The 15,080-nt window shown below is 65.2% G+C and overlaps 1 protein-coding gene across 2 annotated transcripts in view; it reads right to left on the reverse strand.

Annotated features, from left to right (window-relative positions):
* The window catches only part of HTRA1 (HtrA serine peptidase 1), a 34,918-nt gene extending 20,208 nt beyond the window's left edge, over positions 1-14,710 (reverse strand). Inside the window, exons 1-3 of one of the 2 annotated variants that reach the window (XM_081105154.1) lie at positions 14,178-14,710; positions 2,961-3,060; positions 1,614-1,818 (exon numbers count right to left, since the gene is read on the reverse strand). In XM_081105154.1, coding sequence (XP_080961280.1) covers positions 1,614-1,818; positions 2,961-3,060; positions 14,178-14,649 — 777 coding nt within the window. In that variant the 5' untranslated portion in view covers positions 14,650-14,710. The remainder of the gene's footprint in view (positions 1-1,613; positions 1,819-2,960; positions 3,061-14,177) is intronic. The other variant, XM_081105155.1, reaches the window with a different exon arrangement.
* Positions 14,711-15,080: the final 370 nt, after the last annotated feature.

Raw genomic sequence — 15,080 nt, forward strand, 5'->3', positions numbered from 1 at the left:
CCCAAACATGGCGAGACCGCCCCGCAGGCACAGGGAGGGAGGGTCGGCCCAGGTGAGGAGCCCACGGCTGGGAGCTGGGCCTGTGGGAGGCGCTGTCTCGTCCCGGGTCGTCAGCAAAGGGCCCTGGAGGCTGTTTGGAACCCAGTGCAACCCTCGGCCCAGGGGTGCTGGCTCCGTCCTGCCTGCTCTGCGCCTCCCTGCCGGCTGTGCTGCCACCCATCTCGGCTGCTCGCTTTGGACCGCGCACTCGCCACGGCGACCGCACCCCCTAATAAACCAGCCACCCTCACGGCACGGACGGACGGACGGACCGTGGACCGAGGGAAGGAGACACGTCTGCCTTCTCCCGCTCCAGCTCCTACAGGCACAAACGCAGCCCGTGCTGGGAAGCGCCTGCAGTTTAATGCCCTTGCGTCTCTGAATCCACTGCGAAAGCCTCATTTCAGCTTCAGGCCCCTTTCCCTGGGCTGGGAACATCTCACACAGGGGCGCGGGGTACAGCTCAGTGGGAGAGCATGTGACTGCACATCTCAGCTGGCGGACGGAGGCTGGGAGCAGGAGGGGGATCAGGGGGGCAGGAGGGGGGCCGAGGGGCAGGAGGAGGGACAGGGGGCAGGAGGGGGAGGGGGGCAGGAGGAGGGCAGGGGGGCAGGATGAGCGGGACTAGGGGGCAGGAGCAGGTCCCATCGCTCTGCAAAGCTGGTCTGTCGGATCCCGACCTGCCTGGACAGGCCAGGGATGCCCCCTGCAAACACCCACTTGGCTCCAAATCTGAGACTATCTATCCCCAGCCGGAGGGAGCAGGGACGTGGTCCTCCCCACGTGTCCCCAACGGGAGCTGCTCAGTGGGGGCAGCCCCCGCAGCATCCAGGCTGCACCCTGCTGCGGGGAGCCCCCGGCTGGTGGCCCCCACGGGCTCGGTGGAGCCGCAAGTCTGGGTGCGCTACTCTGGCCGGTGAAACTCCCACCTCTGGGGCCCCTTCCTAACAGTGGTGTCCCCCACACGGGGCACCCAGCCTTCCTGCGGGCTGTTTAAAATCCAGCAGACCCGCCCGGCCAGCGTGGCTCAGTGGTTGAGCGTCGACCTATGAACCAGGAGGTCAGGGTTCGATTCCCGGTCAGGGCACAGGCCCAGGTTGCGGGCTCGATCCCCAGTGTGGGGCGTGCAGGAGGCAGCCAATCCATGATTCTCTCTCATCATGGATGTTTCTCTCTCTCTCCTTTCCTCTCTACAATCAATAAAAATATGCCTACATATGCATTTTAAAAACAAACCGAAACCTCTCTGATCTTATCGCCTGCTTATTGCAGAAGCCTCCACGAGCACACACACACACACGCACACGCACACACACGCACAAACACGCGCACACAAGCGCGCGCACGCGCACACATGCACAGGCGCGCGCGCACACGCGCACATGCACACGCACACACATGCACGCACACACACCCTGCCCCAGCGCTGCACTCAGCGTCCCCCACACCCTCCCGTGGCCCCGATCTGACGGCTCCGCCCAGCTTTGCGGCTCTCACGGGGAGCTTGGCGGCCCCTGGCCTCTCCAGGCGTGACGCGGGGTCGCCGGCCCAGGCCCTGCAGGTGGGAGACTGACCTCGTGGTCGACCTTGATGAGCGCGATGTCCGCCTTCTCGTCCACGTCCTTGATCTTGGCCTCGTAGGTGGCGCCGTCCTTCAGCTCCACCTTGACCCGGTGCTTGTTGGTCACCACGTGGGCGTTGGTCACGATCAGCCCGTCCTCGGACACGATGAACCCGGAGCCGCTGGCCACCGGCACCTCCCTCTTGGAAAAGGGGAGCCTGGAACCCAGAAGGCGCCCCGTCAGCCAGAGACACCGCGACGCCTCCTTCACACCCGCGCGAGGGGGCTCCCGGCAGCTCGCGGCCAGCAGCTGTCACTGCATCTGGGGCCGGGGAGCCTCAGAACCGCGCGTCCTGGCCGCGTGCTCAGTGGCTAGAGCGTCGCCCGAGCACCAAGGGCCGCAGGTCCGACTCCTGGGCCTGGTTGCAGGCTCCTCCCAGCCCCAGTCGGGGTGCACGTGCGCGGGAGGCGACCATTCCGTGTGACTCTTCCCATCAGTGTCTCTATGTCCTCTCTCCCTCCTGCCTCCCTTCCTGCCACTCTCTCTAAAAATCAATGAGAAAAACACCCTCAGGAGAGGATTAAAAAGGAAGGAAGGGAGGGAGAAGGAGACGGGACGTTAGGCCGACTTTTACCTGCAACAAAACAATGCCACTCGCCCTGGCCGGTGTGGCTCAGTAGGTAGAGCGTCAGCGGACTGAAGGGTCCTGGCTTCGATTCTGGTCAAGGGCACGTACCTCGGGTGCAGGCTCCGCCCCGGCCGGACCCTGGCCAGGGCGCGTGCAGGAGGCATCCAGTGGGTGTGTTCCTCTCACATGGCTGTTTCTTTCCCTCCCTCTCCCACTCTCTCTCTGAGAATCCGTGGGTGAGGATTAACCAAACAAAAACAATTCCACTTAGAAAATACCCACGGAGTCTCTTCAGAGCAGCGTTTCCTAAACCGTCCAGCCCAGGGGTGGGCAAACTTTTTGACTCGAGGGCCACAATGGGTTCTTAAACTGGACCGGAGGCCGGAACAAAAGCATGGATGGAGTGTTTGTGTGAACTAATATAAACTCAAAGTAAACATCATTACATAAAAGGGTACGGTCTTTTTTTTTTTTTAGTTTTATTCATTTCAAACGGGCGGATCCGGCCCGCGGGCCGTAGTTTGCCCACGGCTGGTCCAGAGAGCCAGGGATGTGAACAGTCAGGTGGGAAAGTGTCTCCAGGGAGAGCCACTCTCTGCCCCAGGAGTCCGTTCAGTGACTCGGGCCCTGGAACTGGCGGGACCAGCCCTGCACCCCGCGAAGGCGGCAGGTCCGGGGTCCGGGGTGGACGGGGAGGGGGGCGCTTGGGCCGCAGGAACGGGGGCTCTTACTTGCGGAACAGCTCGATGTGGACGACGGCGGGGGCGATCTTCTCCACCACGTCGGCGATGAAGTTGTATTTATGGCGCAAACTGTTGGGGTCTTCCTGCCCTGGGAACAGCGCAGAGGGAAGACACGTAAACACGCTGCCTGGGAACCCAGCTCAGCCCCGGCGCGGGGCCTCCCGGGACCGAGCCTCTATCGGGCTTCATGCTGGTGAGAGGCCCGATGAGCCGAGGGCCCGGTCGCGGGCATTGAGCCCCTTTACCTGCGGCAGGAATCCGCTTCCCGGCCGCGGGCATTGAGCCCCTTTACCTGCGGCAGGAATCCGCTTCCCGGCCACGGGCATTGAGCCCCTTTACCTGCGGCAGGAATCCGCTTCCCGGCCGCGGGCATTGAGCCCCTTTACCTGCGGCAGGAATCCGCTTCCCGGCCGCGGGCATTGAGCCCCTTTACCTGCGGCAGGAATCCGCTTCCCGGCCGCGGGCTCTGGGCCCTTTACCTGGGGCGGAGCCGCTCCCCTGCAGAGCGTGACCTCCTGAGGTGCATGAGGTGCAGAAAACACCTGCAGGTCCAGCAGGACAAACCCACACGCAGGCTCCGCAGCCGCCCTCACGGCTCCGTCTCAGCCCCTCCCATCCCTCGGTCCCGTGCCCTCCTCCTGGGGGCTGGGCAGGCAGGCGGTGGTCCCGGCTACACTCAGGGAAGCCAGGGCGCCCAGATGACGTCCCCGAGGACACGGAGCGCCCTTCACAGCGAGAGCTGACAACGGGGCATCGAGCACCCCCTGCGGAGCACCAGCTCCTGGCCCCTCGGACCTGCCGCCCTCCCCGTCCCGGTGGCTGTGGCTGAGGGGTGCGTCTCCCCGAGTCCTCCAGCGGGAGACACACACCAGGGGAGACATTCCTCCCCAACCCAGGCCCAGGCCCAGCCCGGGCCCAGCGCGGCTGTGAGCAGGCCTCTGGGTGTCCCCGGTTCCGCCTCCTGGGAGGGGCCAGGCGGGTCTCCCCCCAACCAGACCGGCGCCCCGGGAAGGCCCTGAGCCCTCGGAGAAGGCAGGTCACTGGAGCCCTGCACTGAGGACCGCTAACTCGCTTCCTCTTCCCAGCGAGGGCGCAAGTGCAAAAAACCCGGGTTTTTCCAGCTAAAAGGAGAACTGGCCGCTTTCTCACACGAACCAGGGGGAGTGGCTCCGGGGCAGCAGCACAGGGAGCAGGAAGGACAGTGGTCTGGACCTGGGAGGCCCCGGGTCCATCCTCGGTCGGCCGTGGCCTCCGGTGTTCCGTCTGTAAAATGGGCCAGCTGCCTCCGGCATGGGCGTCACAGTCTGTTCCAGCTCCAACATCCCGAGAGCGAACTAACCCCTCCCTCTCCCTGACCCCGACCTGCTTCAGCCCGCTAAGAGCGGGTGGCCTCTGAGATGGGCCGGGGCTCCCCAAATTCTGCAGATGAGTAAACAGAGAGGAGCGGCCGTGAGCGCATGCGCCACCGCGAAAAGCCCAGCAGACAGGCCTCTGTGGCGCAGCTTAGAAGGAAAGCAACCCCAGCCTGGCCACGTGGCTCAGTGGTGAGCGTCGACCTATGAACCAGGAGGTCACAGTTCGATTCCCGGTCGGGGCACAGGCCCGGGTTGTGGGCTGGATCCCCCGTGAGGGGCGTGCAGGAGGCAGCCGATCCATGGTTCTCTCTCATCACTGGTGTTTCTATCTCTCTCTCCCTCTCCCTTCCTCTCTGACGTCAATAAAAACACACATAAAAAGAAAAAATAAAGAAAGCAACCCATGACCTCATGGCCATCACGCGGAGGACCCGGGACGACGGGAAAGGTAAACGGAGCGGAGGCAACTGCGCATAAGGCACAGCAGCTCACTGCTCCCGGAGGGCACCAGCGGGCCGTCTCCTCGTGCAGCCGCGGGGTGAGGCCTGGAGTGTCCCTCAGGGCAGCTGGGCAGCGTGGGCCCTGCTCCGGGGCCTCCGAGGCGGCCCATCCACTGGAGGGAGCGGCCGTGGCCCCGTGGCCTTCGGACACCCTGGCGACCCTGCTGACCCCCACTGCCGGTCAATGTCCTCCTCCCAGAGGGTCAGCCGAGGGGAAGAGCGCCAACCTTGACCCACAGGGGCCAGTGACGGCTCCGCGGGGTTTCTGGACAGCGAGGCGCCGTCTGCAAGCGGCACGTGAGAGAGAGAAGCGAGGGCGCCCGAAACAGCTCTCAGGAGGGGACAGCTGGGGGCAGGCGACGCGGGTCGTCGGAACGGAAAGAGGTCTGCAAAGCCCGGACGCGGGGGGGCGTGGGTCACGGCTTCCAGAGACCGCGCTGCCCGCCCACCAGTAAATACCCTTCGCTGCCGGCGGCAAACACAACCACCGCCCTTCGTGCCAGCACTTCCCTCGCGGAACGCGTTGGTCCGTTGGCGGATTCCAGCCAGCGATGAACGGCTCCCTTTTCCTCCTTAGAATCGGCGAGTCCAGCACCAGCCCCACACGTCGCCTCCCTGGGCCCTCCCCCTGCAACTTCAGAGAGAGAACCTCCCAACAGCTTTCAACGGCGTCCTCACAGGGACACACACACACACACACACACACACACACACACACGCACAGACGCACACATGCACAGGCACACGCGTGCACACACACGCACACACGCACGCATGCCTACGCACACTCACATGCACAAGTACGCACAGCGTTGATACGTTTCCATAATTATTGTCAGAGCCCGGGAAGCGTGGCTCAGTGGTTGAGCGTCGACCTATGAACCAGGAGGTCACGGTTCGATTCCCAGGCAGGGCACAGGCCCGGGTTGCAGGCTCAGTCCCCGTGGGAGGCGTGCAGGAGGCAGCCGATCCATGATTCTCTCTCATCATGGATGTTTCTCTCTCTCCCTCTCCCTTCCTCTCTGAAATCAATAAAAATGTAGTGTTTTTTTTTTTTATTAAAACATTATTGTCAGAATTAGAATCGCAGGCACCTCCATGACTAAGTGCTTCCTGAGAAGAGCTGGGCACGGAGCTGAGTACCTGACGGACCAATCACATCGAGGAAACGCTGTGACAGTGAAAACGAGCATCGCAAGGCAGGGACCAGGGACCGAAGATTCAGCACAAGATCGGACGCAGCTTTAAACACGTCACCACGTGTGTCTCTTTCACCGTCAGCAAACGTGTCCCATGAAGATGAGGCGTGAGGCAGGAAGAAGAGAGAAGCACATCTTCACGGGCCTAATGCCTTGGTTCTCAAACTGGGCGCCGAGGCACCCCGGGGTACCACAGCGAGCGGACAGGGTATTTCGAGTTTCCTGGGGAGAGACGGTGACACTGGGTATCCTGGACGCCTTGAGGACTGGGTCTCGGCCGTTCACTGCCTTTCGAAGTCAGGCCTCAGGACAGTCCTTTGGACGAGACCGTATCTCCGTGAACCGGGGTTTCCGGTGGTCTCTGTGCTGCAAGCAAATACACAACCAACGCGGACATGGGAATGGGGTGGCGGCATCCGATCCGATTCCGAGATCCGAGAGGCCGGGTGGCACCAGCAGGCGGGCACATCCCATCCTTGAGTAACCGAGGTTATTAAATTTAGTGAAATAAATGCCTCAGACAATTTTCCTGCGAATGGCTACCAGAATGAGGGCGTAAGGACACGAGCACCTGTGACGTGCTGAGGCCTCGTTACTGGGTCAAGGGGGCTGCTAGGCAGTGCTCTGGCCTGAGGTCACGTGGCTCCGACTCCCCACGTCTATCCCAGGGCTCCCTGCTCGCCCTCCTCTCCCGAAACCCCCTCCCCAGGCCTCTCCGCCCACCTCGCACGCACAGGCTGCTCTTCCCGCCTGGCCACGCCGACAACTGTGCGTCAGCACAATGCTGGGCACCAAACAAGCCTTCCCTCTCCTGATTCCCGCGAGCCCAGGCGGGTCTCACCCGTCTGCAGAGACGGGAAAACAGCTCGGAGGAGAGGCACAGAGCTCAGAGCAGAGGGGGGGCCCCGAGTGTCCGGCTGCCCAGCCGGCGCTCTGCTTGGCGTCCGGGGCCTCCCTTCCAGGTCGCGGCCCAGCCTCCAGCCCCCGCAGCCCACGCGGTGGAGGGGGCAGCTCCCCACGTCCGGGCCTGGGAGCTCAGGGCCAGGACTCCCATTAACAAGCCACCCCTCTCTCACGGCGAGAACAATCGCGCAACCCAATTTCTCGCCGGAGCGGATGGGGAGAGCGGATTCGGAAAACAGGACGCAGTGTGTTCGAGGGGAGAGAGATGAATCCTCCTTTATTCAGCGGGAACTGCATGTTCCCAAAATTCAAATCAGCCTGCAGAGCAGACGGCCCGAACCCGAGGCACTGCAATGCCCTGTCCCAGTTCACAGGGCCCAGCGCACAGCAGGAGCTGGGCCCCTTGTTCCAAAATCAATTAGTAATTCCAGGACGGTCCCAGCAGAGGGTCACATGGGGCCCGGGGGCCACACCAGGGTTGCGCCCCCATCATGCCGGCCCTGCCTGCAGTCCTGACTCATTGGATCTAAAACACAGAGTGCAGCCCAGGCCGGTCTGGCTCGGTTGGATGGGCAGCGTCTGATGCACCGAAAGGTCACCGTTTTGATTCCAGGTCCGGGCACGTACCCAGCTGTGGGTTCGATCCCTGGTTGGAGTGGGTATGGGAGGCAGCCAATCGATGTTTCTCTCTCACATTGGTATTTCTCTCTCTCTTCCTCCCTCTCCCTCCCTTTCTCTCTAAAATCAACTTTAAAAAACATATTAAAAACAAAACAAAAACAAAACACAGCTCTAGCCATTTTGGCTCAGTGGACAGAGCATCGGCCTGCAGACCGAAGGGTCCCGGGTTCGATTCCGATCAAAGGCAGGTTCCTCGGCTGCAGCAACCAATCGATGTTTCTCTCACATCGATATTTCTCTGTCTCTCCCTCCCTCTCTCTTCCGCTCTCTCTAAAACTCAATGGAAACACATCACAGGTGAGGATTAAGCACAAACAAACACTAAAAAACCAGGTGCAGGTACGCGCTGAGATCGCTCTTGGTCAGAAGCTGATGGAGACGCTGCTGGCAGCTGGCCGAACCCAGGGCCCCGGGCAGCCTCCAGGGCGGACAGAGTGCCCGCAGGCAGGGAGGCAGGCACCCATCTCCCATGGGCACGGAGGGCCTGGCACAGAGGGGCCTGGGCATGGAGGGGCCTGGGCAGAGGGCCTGGCACAGAGGGGCCTGGGCACAGAGGGGCCTGGGCACAGAGGGCCTGGCACGGAGGGGCCTGCCAGCTGGTTCCCTGCAGCTGCAGAGAGAAGCACAGGAAGGAGAGGCATCACCTGGAAGGAGACAGGAAAGACGCAGCTTCCGTGTCAAAGTGCCCAAGGCCCTGGGACCGAGTCTCGTTCAAAGAAACTGGAGTCTCGAGGACCGACTGTCATGATTCCTAAGGCCCCACATTGAACGGGACGACTGTCCTCGCCGCTTTCTGCGCAGAAATAGTTACAGTGGAGGGTTCCGGGCCCATTTCTCTCCTCTTCAGGAGCCGAGGAGGAGGGGCCGCGCCTGGAGGCCCAGCCCGCGCACCTGGACATCCAGGCCTCTCCTTCCGGGATGGCCTCCCCAATGCTCGACGCTCGGAGTGGGAAAAGCTCGCCCTACACCAGACCTCAGGCTATGACTCCCCCCAGGCCCCATGTGCCCGAGCCAGTGACGTTCATGGGGCTGGGCCAGGGCCCGGCAGGTGCGGGAACAGCCGGCAGGTGAGGGCCAGAGGCAGAGGCTGACCCGAGGCTGAGGCCGCCATCCCACCCGATGAGCAACCAGCTGGCGGCCGGCTGCCCGTCAGTCACAGGCCCCGCTGCGGCCTCCACGCCCCGAGGCTGCGCTTCAAGGGGCCCGAGCGGAGCCTCTCCTCTCCTCTCCGTCTCCTCGGCCACAAGGGAAACAGGCCTGCGTGCACGGCCACGCTGAGCTGACCTACTTCGTGTGTCAGGAAAAGTTTCCACTCGGTTCCGCCACACGGAACCGAGGCTCCTGCAGGCCGGGCGTGTGGCTGGGACTGTCCTCAGGGAGCCGGCTGGCTGCTCAGGTCGCAAACACACGGCTCACTTTCCTCCTGATAGGCATCTGGCCTCCCAGCCCCTGGCGCTTCTCTTCCTGCCGCGCCCTCCCGTCCGCGAGGCCCGGGCGGCGGGAGCGAGGGCTCCATTACGAAGGGGTCTGGACATGGCCCCCCACCATCCTCGGCCCCCCCCCCCAGAGGCCCCTGGTGGAGGGGGGCAGCCTGGGGCTGGGGGCCAAGGGGCGAGAAGGTAGAGGGGCATGACCTGCGGCGAAGCCAGCCCTCCCTCCGGGACCTCAACACCCCTTCCTGGGACGGACAGGCCCTGCGGGCAGGACATGGCGAGGACACAGTTGGCCCGAGGGCACTGGGAAGCCACTGGGAAGCCACAGTCCACCCAACACAGCGTCCGGACCAGAAAGTCCCCAACTTCCGACCAGAAACCAGAGGCAGGCTGCCCTCGGGCCACCAGGGGCGGAACCAGGAGGCAGTGACTGACAGCTGGGAAGCCCCAACAGTGGGGGTTGAACCACAGCCTCCAGGTGGCCCTGGAGTCAAAGAAGCCTCCAGAAGCCTGCGAGCCCGAGACCACCGGCTCCGGCTCTGTCCGGCTCTGCCTCCTCCTCCCGGGGCCTGGGGCAGTGTCACTTCTCAGAGCTTCACCTGCTTCCTCAGCTGGAAAATGGGAGACGCCCCCCTCCCCCCCATCCAGGAGGGCGATGGAGAGAATGAGGCAGCCTGGCCGGCGGGGCTCAGGGGCTGAGCGTTGACCTAGGAGCCAGGAGGTCAGGGCTCCATTCCCGGTCAGGGCACGGGCCCCGGTTGCAGGCTCATCCCCACTAGGGGGTGTGCAGGAGGCGGTCAATTGATGTTTCTATCTCTCCATCCCTCTCCCTTCCTCTCTCTCTAAAAATTCAATAAAAATATATTTTAAAAAAAAAAAAAAGAACAAGACAGGCCCATGACGCAGCCAGCACCAGGCACGCCGCCCAGAAGCACCCAGAGAGACAGCTCTTCCGCCCGTTCTGTGCAAGGCTGTCCTGGAGCCCTAGACCCTGAGCCCTGTGCCCTCAGGCCTCCGGCCGGCGGAGCCTGTGCCAGGGAAAGGCCTGCGGCTGCCGAACGCTGACCCTCCGCCCTCCGTGCCCAGCTGGCAGCCACCTGCCAGGGCAGCCTCGACCGGCAGAGCCCGCCCGTCCCCCCGCCCCACCGCACGGCGCCTGCCACTCGGAATGCTGGCCCCGAAGAGAGGGCTGCCCCAGCCACGGCGCGAGCCGACAGCTGCTGGACGATCGCTGGAACCGTCCTGGGGCCACCTGACGGGGCTCGCGGGCGGGTCGCGCCAAACCCTGGGAAAGACCAGCTCAGCACACAGGCCGGCTGCCTCCTCCAGACCCGATTGCACAACCCGTTACCAGCCCCCGAGGCCTCAGCCTTGCACAAGGCGCTGACTCACTCTTCGCACTTGGAAACGCTCAGGGTTCCAGGCACAGCTGCGCGCCCTCCGGGACCAGCATGCGGGGGGACGTGACCGCCTCCGGGTGAGGGCCAGCTGCTGCCAGAGCGCGGGGAAGTCTTCGCACAAAATATGCTTATTTGACAACTTGTCCAGGAATCTGACCTCCTCGAGCATCTGTGGCCGCCCACGCTGTTTCTCTTCCCTGGGGCGTGACAGCTCTCTCCTCGGGAGGACTGTCCAAGGCGGGGACACCCAGCAGGCCCGGTTCCCACGGTCTCGGGGCTCCCGCTCCGTCTCCTGGGTCTCACGGACGGCAGGGAAAGCCCAGGCAGCCCAGACTCGGGTCTTCATTCAAGACAAGTCACAGCCCGGCCGGCGTGGCTCCGTGGCTGAGCGCCGGCCTATGAACCAGGAGGTCACGGAGCGATTCCCAGTCGGGGCACAGGCCCGGGTTGCCGGCTTCATCCCCTGTGGGGGGCGTGCAGGAGGCAGCCGGTCCGTGGTTCTCTCTCATCCTTGATGTTTCTCTCTCTCTCCCTTCCTCTCTCTGAAGTCAATAAAAACTTATTCAAAACGATATACTCTTTTAAAAAGCAATTGAAATGGCTGCACATCTGTTTCTCCCCCCTTTTCCTTTCTCCCTTCCGAGCGGCAGGGAAGGAGACATGTAAGGACTCCGGAGGGACCTCGCTCCTGGACCCCGGGCGGCAGCGAGGCCCCGGCTCACGGAGCTGGCACGTCACCGCTGTGCTCCCCCAGGGGCCCCAGCAGCCACACACGCTGAACGAAGCCCGAGGCCGCATGCATTGAATGACAGCCTTGGCTTTACCCATCCATCGTTTTAAAAAGGAAATGAGCTTTTAAAGCAGCCAGCCCGGCCTCACCCCCTCACCCCGCTGCCCTGCCAAGGCCTGAGAGGTCGGCGACCAGTCACCTGAGCAGGTGAGAGCCAGGACGTGCCAGTGCCAGAGCCACACCAGCCGCCGGCCCCGCCCAGCGGCCTTCCCAGGAACCCTCAGCCCTGCCCAGTCCAATTCCTTCTTCGAATCGAGCCCGGCCACAGCCATTCATTCACTGAGAATAAAGCTCCTGGGAAGTCTGATGTCTCGGTCCCAGGCACGAACGGCGACCAGATCCCACAGCTCCGGCCGGCGGCTGGCACAGAGTCCGGCCCACAGGCCTGCCGTCGCGTCCAACCAGTGAGCTCATGGCCCCCACAATCGCTCCCAGAAGGCAGTTATTTTTTTATGTATTTGTATTGATTTCAGAGAAGAAAGGAGAGAGAAACTTCAGTGATGAGAGAGACTCGCATCGGCTGCCTCCTGCACGCCCCCCACTAGGGATGGAGACCACAACCCGGGCTGTGCCCTGACCAGGAACCCACCGTGACCTCCTGGCTTATAGTGGCCGCTCAGCCCCTGAGCCACGCTGGCCAGGCAGATGCTCTCTTTTGAAGGGTGACACAGTCCACCACCCAGAGGCCCCCCATGCCTCCCGAACGCTGCCGCCAGCCCAGGCACCTCCCTGTGGCAGGCCCCGCCTCCCTGTCCTCACGCCCTGCTCCTGACACCCCCTCCGGATCCCAGAAACCCTGGGCCCCTCGTGTCTTGGAGACTCCGTCCTCATCCCCATGCAGCTCCTCCCACCCCAGGACTCTGTCCAGTGGCTCCTCCTCCAGAGGCCTCCCCCGCCTCACACACACACACACACACACACACACACACACACACCCTCCGGCCAAGCCGGAGCCCCACCAGCGGCCAGCTCGCCTCCCCTCGGTGCCGGCAATGACCGCCGCACTGAATGAACCCTTGGCTCGGGCTCCTGCCCTGGGGGCACCTCCGGGAGGCCGAGGGCTGTGTGTTAGCGTGTTAGCCGCACACGGGTGATAAGCTGAGCCTTCCACTAGGAAAAGACTGGATGGCTGTGTCTCTCAGGCACCTGTTTCCTCATTCATTCATTCATTCCTTCCTTCACTCATTCATTCCTTCCTTCATTCCTTCCTTCACTCATTCATTCCTTCCTTCATTTGTTGGTCATCCATGCACAGGTGCCTCCTCTGAGCCGGGCAGACGGACGGACACACAGGGTGCCGGGCAAACCGCGTGCAGAGCTCCCCACACATTCTCAGGAAGCGGGAGGGTGAACACAGGCGCACCCCCTCCTCCAGGCCACTCGCCTGCCCCCGGGAGCCTGCTGCGGCCTCAGGCCAGCGGGAGAGGGCCTGCCTCCCCCACACGCCGACCGTGGCACTGCCAGGCCTGAGCGGCTAAAGGACTCCACCTCCCTGGCCATCAGCCAGGTGCCCGAAGGGCCAGTTACTCAGACCGGGCGCAGCGAGACCGCCAGCAGGCACGGCTGGGCAGCGCTGACAAAAACAGGCCATGGGCTTTCTAAGTCACCGCCTCCCACCCAGATGCCACAGGCGCGTCCCCTGCCAGGCGCGTCCCCTGCCAGGCTTCCTGAGAGCGGCTCTGGTTCCGGAACATCCGCATACACAGCGCAGCCCGACCTCTCCGCCCGGGGCTCTGCGCCCGCCGCCTCCTCAATGCCCTGGTCCTGCGCCACCCTAAGCTGGGTTCTGCTGGGGCTGCTGCCTGCCCAGCTGGGATGCACTCCCAGCCTTCTGCAAACTTCCTCCATCCGGCCCGACGCCCTCCCAGCTCTGGGCTGAGCACCGGCGGGCGCCCCCTGCGGAAGGCTGTCTGGGTTCGAATCCAGCTGGTGGCCTCGGGCAAGGAGTTCAACCTCAGTCCTCCTGGGGCACCTCGCAGACGCCTCCTCCTCCTGAGGCCGGGGGCCACCTGAGGGCCACGCGCGACCCCCCGGCACAAGGACGGGCACGGGGTGGGCACCCCAGGCGTGCGCTTCCTGCCATCGGTCCCTGCAGGTCCCTGCGCTGAGGGTGGGCACCGGCCCCCACGGTCCTCCTGCACGGCTGGACCTTCCTCTCCGCAAACCACACGGCCGCCCAGTCGGTTCCATTCCCGCCGAAACCCAGCCGAGCCCTGCGGCCCCTGGCCCCCGGCCTGCACTGCCCGCGGGGAGGCAGCCTGTGGCTGCGGCGGGGACAGGGCTGCCCCGACCAGGCTGCACCGGCACAGGGGACTCCCATTGCTTTCCACATGGTCTCTGTCTGGAGGGAAGCCTCGCTCTGGAAGGGAGAGAGAGAGAGAGAGAGAGAGAGAGAGAGAGAGAGAGAGAGATTCTCTGCCCTTGGCCCCCCACCCCCAGGAGCTGCTTGTTGACAGGAAGATGTGTGAACAGGACACTCTCCTCTCCAGCCCGCACCTCGCCGCCCCTTCCCATTTCCTGGCCCAGAAGCCGGGAGGCCGGCGGGCGGGCAGCTCGGGCAGCACCGGGGGAGCCCTGGGCGCCGCGATGAAGTGAACGTGGGACGCATGGGGGGGGGGGGGGCGGGCAGAGAAGTCGAAGGGAGAAGCGCCGGAAACGAGCCAGGGCTCCCCGCCCCAGGCCCCTCTCCTGTCGGATCCCCCTTCCTGCCCGGCCCGTCCGGGTCGCCGGTGCTGCGTGCCTCCCCCGGGGCACCCACAGCCGCCCTGCAGGCGGGACCCCGGCCCCCGGACTCCGACCGAGCGCGGAACCCACACAGCCGGTTCGGCGGAGGGGGGCGCCCTGCCCTGCCCCCAGCGAGGGGGCCCTGTCCGCCCGCCGCGCGCCCTGCCCCTGGGGTGCCCGTCGGTCCGCGGGGCGGGGAGGGGGCGGGCGGGCGCGGTACCTGGGCCGCAGGCGCCGCGCTGCAGGACGATGACCGGCGGCCGCTGCAGGCTCTCGGCGCGGCGGCTGGCGGCGCGCAGGCGGCACAGGTTGGCGTAGGTGTTGGCGTCGCTGCCGCACACGGGCTCGGCGCTGGCGCACACGCAGAGGCCGGGCTGCGCGCGCCGCCGCACCGTGGCCGAGGCGGGCACCCCGAAGGGCACCACGCACTGCAGCCCCTCGCCGCACGGGCCCTCCTGCGGGCCGCACTCGGCGCCCTCGGGCGCGCCGCACACCTCGCAGCAGCCGCAGGCGTCGCGGACGCGGCCGGCCTCGCAGGGTCCCGGCGGCGGCGGGCAGCGCGCGGGCTCGCAGCGCTCGGGGCACCCGGCGGGGGCGGCCGGCGAGCGGGCGGCCCGGGGCAGCTGCGCCCACACGGGCGCCGCGAGCAGCAGCAGCAGCGGCGGGAGCAGCGGGGCGCGCGCGGGCTGCATGGCGGCTCCGGCTCCGGCTCCGACGGCGGCGGCGGGAGAGGCTGAGAGCGGCGCCTGCGGACGCGAGGGACGGCGGTGCGAGTGCGCGGCCCGGCCCACTGGTGCGCGGCGAGGAGCCGCCTGGGGACGGGCAGGGCGCCCGGGGCGGGGGCGGGGGGGGGGGCCGGCCGGGGGCGGGGGCTGGACGGGACCGCCCGCGGGGGGGGGTGCGGAGGGGCGGGCCGCTCCCCGGGCCCGGCTCCGGGTCTGCGGGTCCCACTTACTCTCCTTTGCGGGTCGCCCACCGCGACTCGCCGGAAACTAGAAGGAGAATCTGCAAAGCTCACCCTGAGCCCCGCGCGGAGCCTCCGGAGGTTCCCGCAAAAGGCCCAGCGGGACCGCCTGCCCCGGGGCGGGGCGGGGCGGGGCGGGAGGTGGCGGCGCGGCTGGGG

The sequence above is a fragment of the Myotis nattereri genome, assembly GCF_964212035.1.
Source record: "Myotis nattereri genome assembly, chromosome: 13".
Classification (NCBI taxonomy): domain Eukaryota; kingdom Metazoa; phylum Chordata; class Mammalia; order Chiroptera; family Vespertilionidae; genus Myotis; species Myotis nattereri.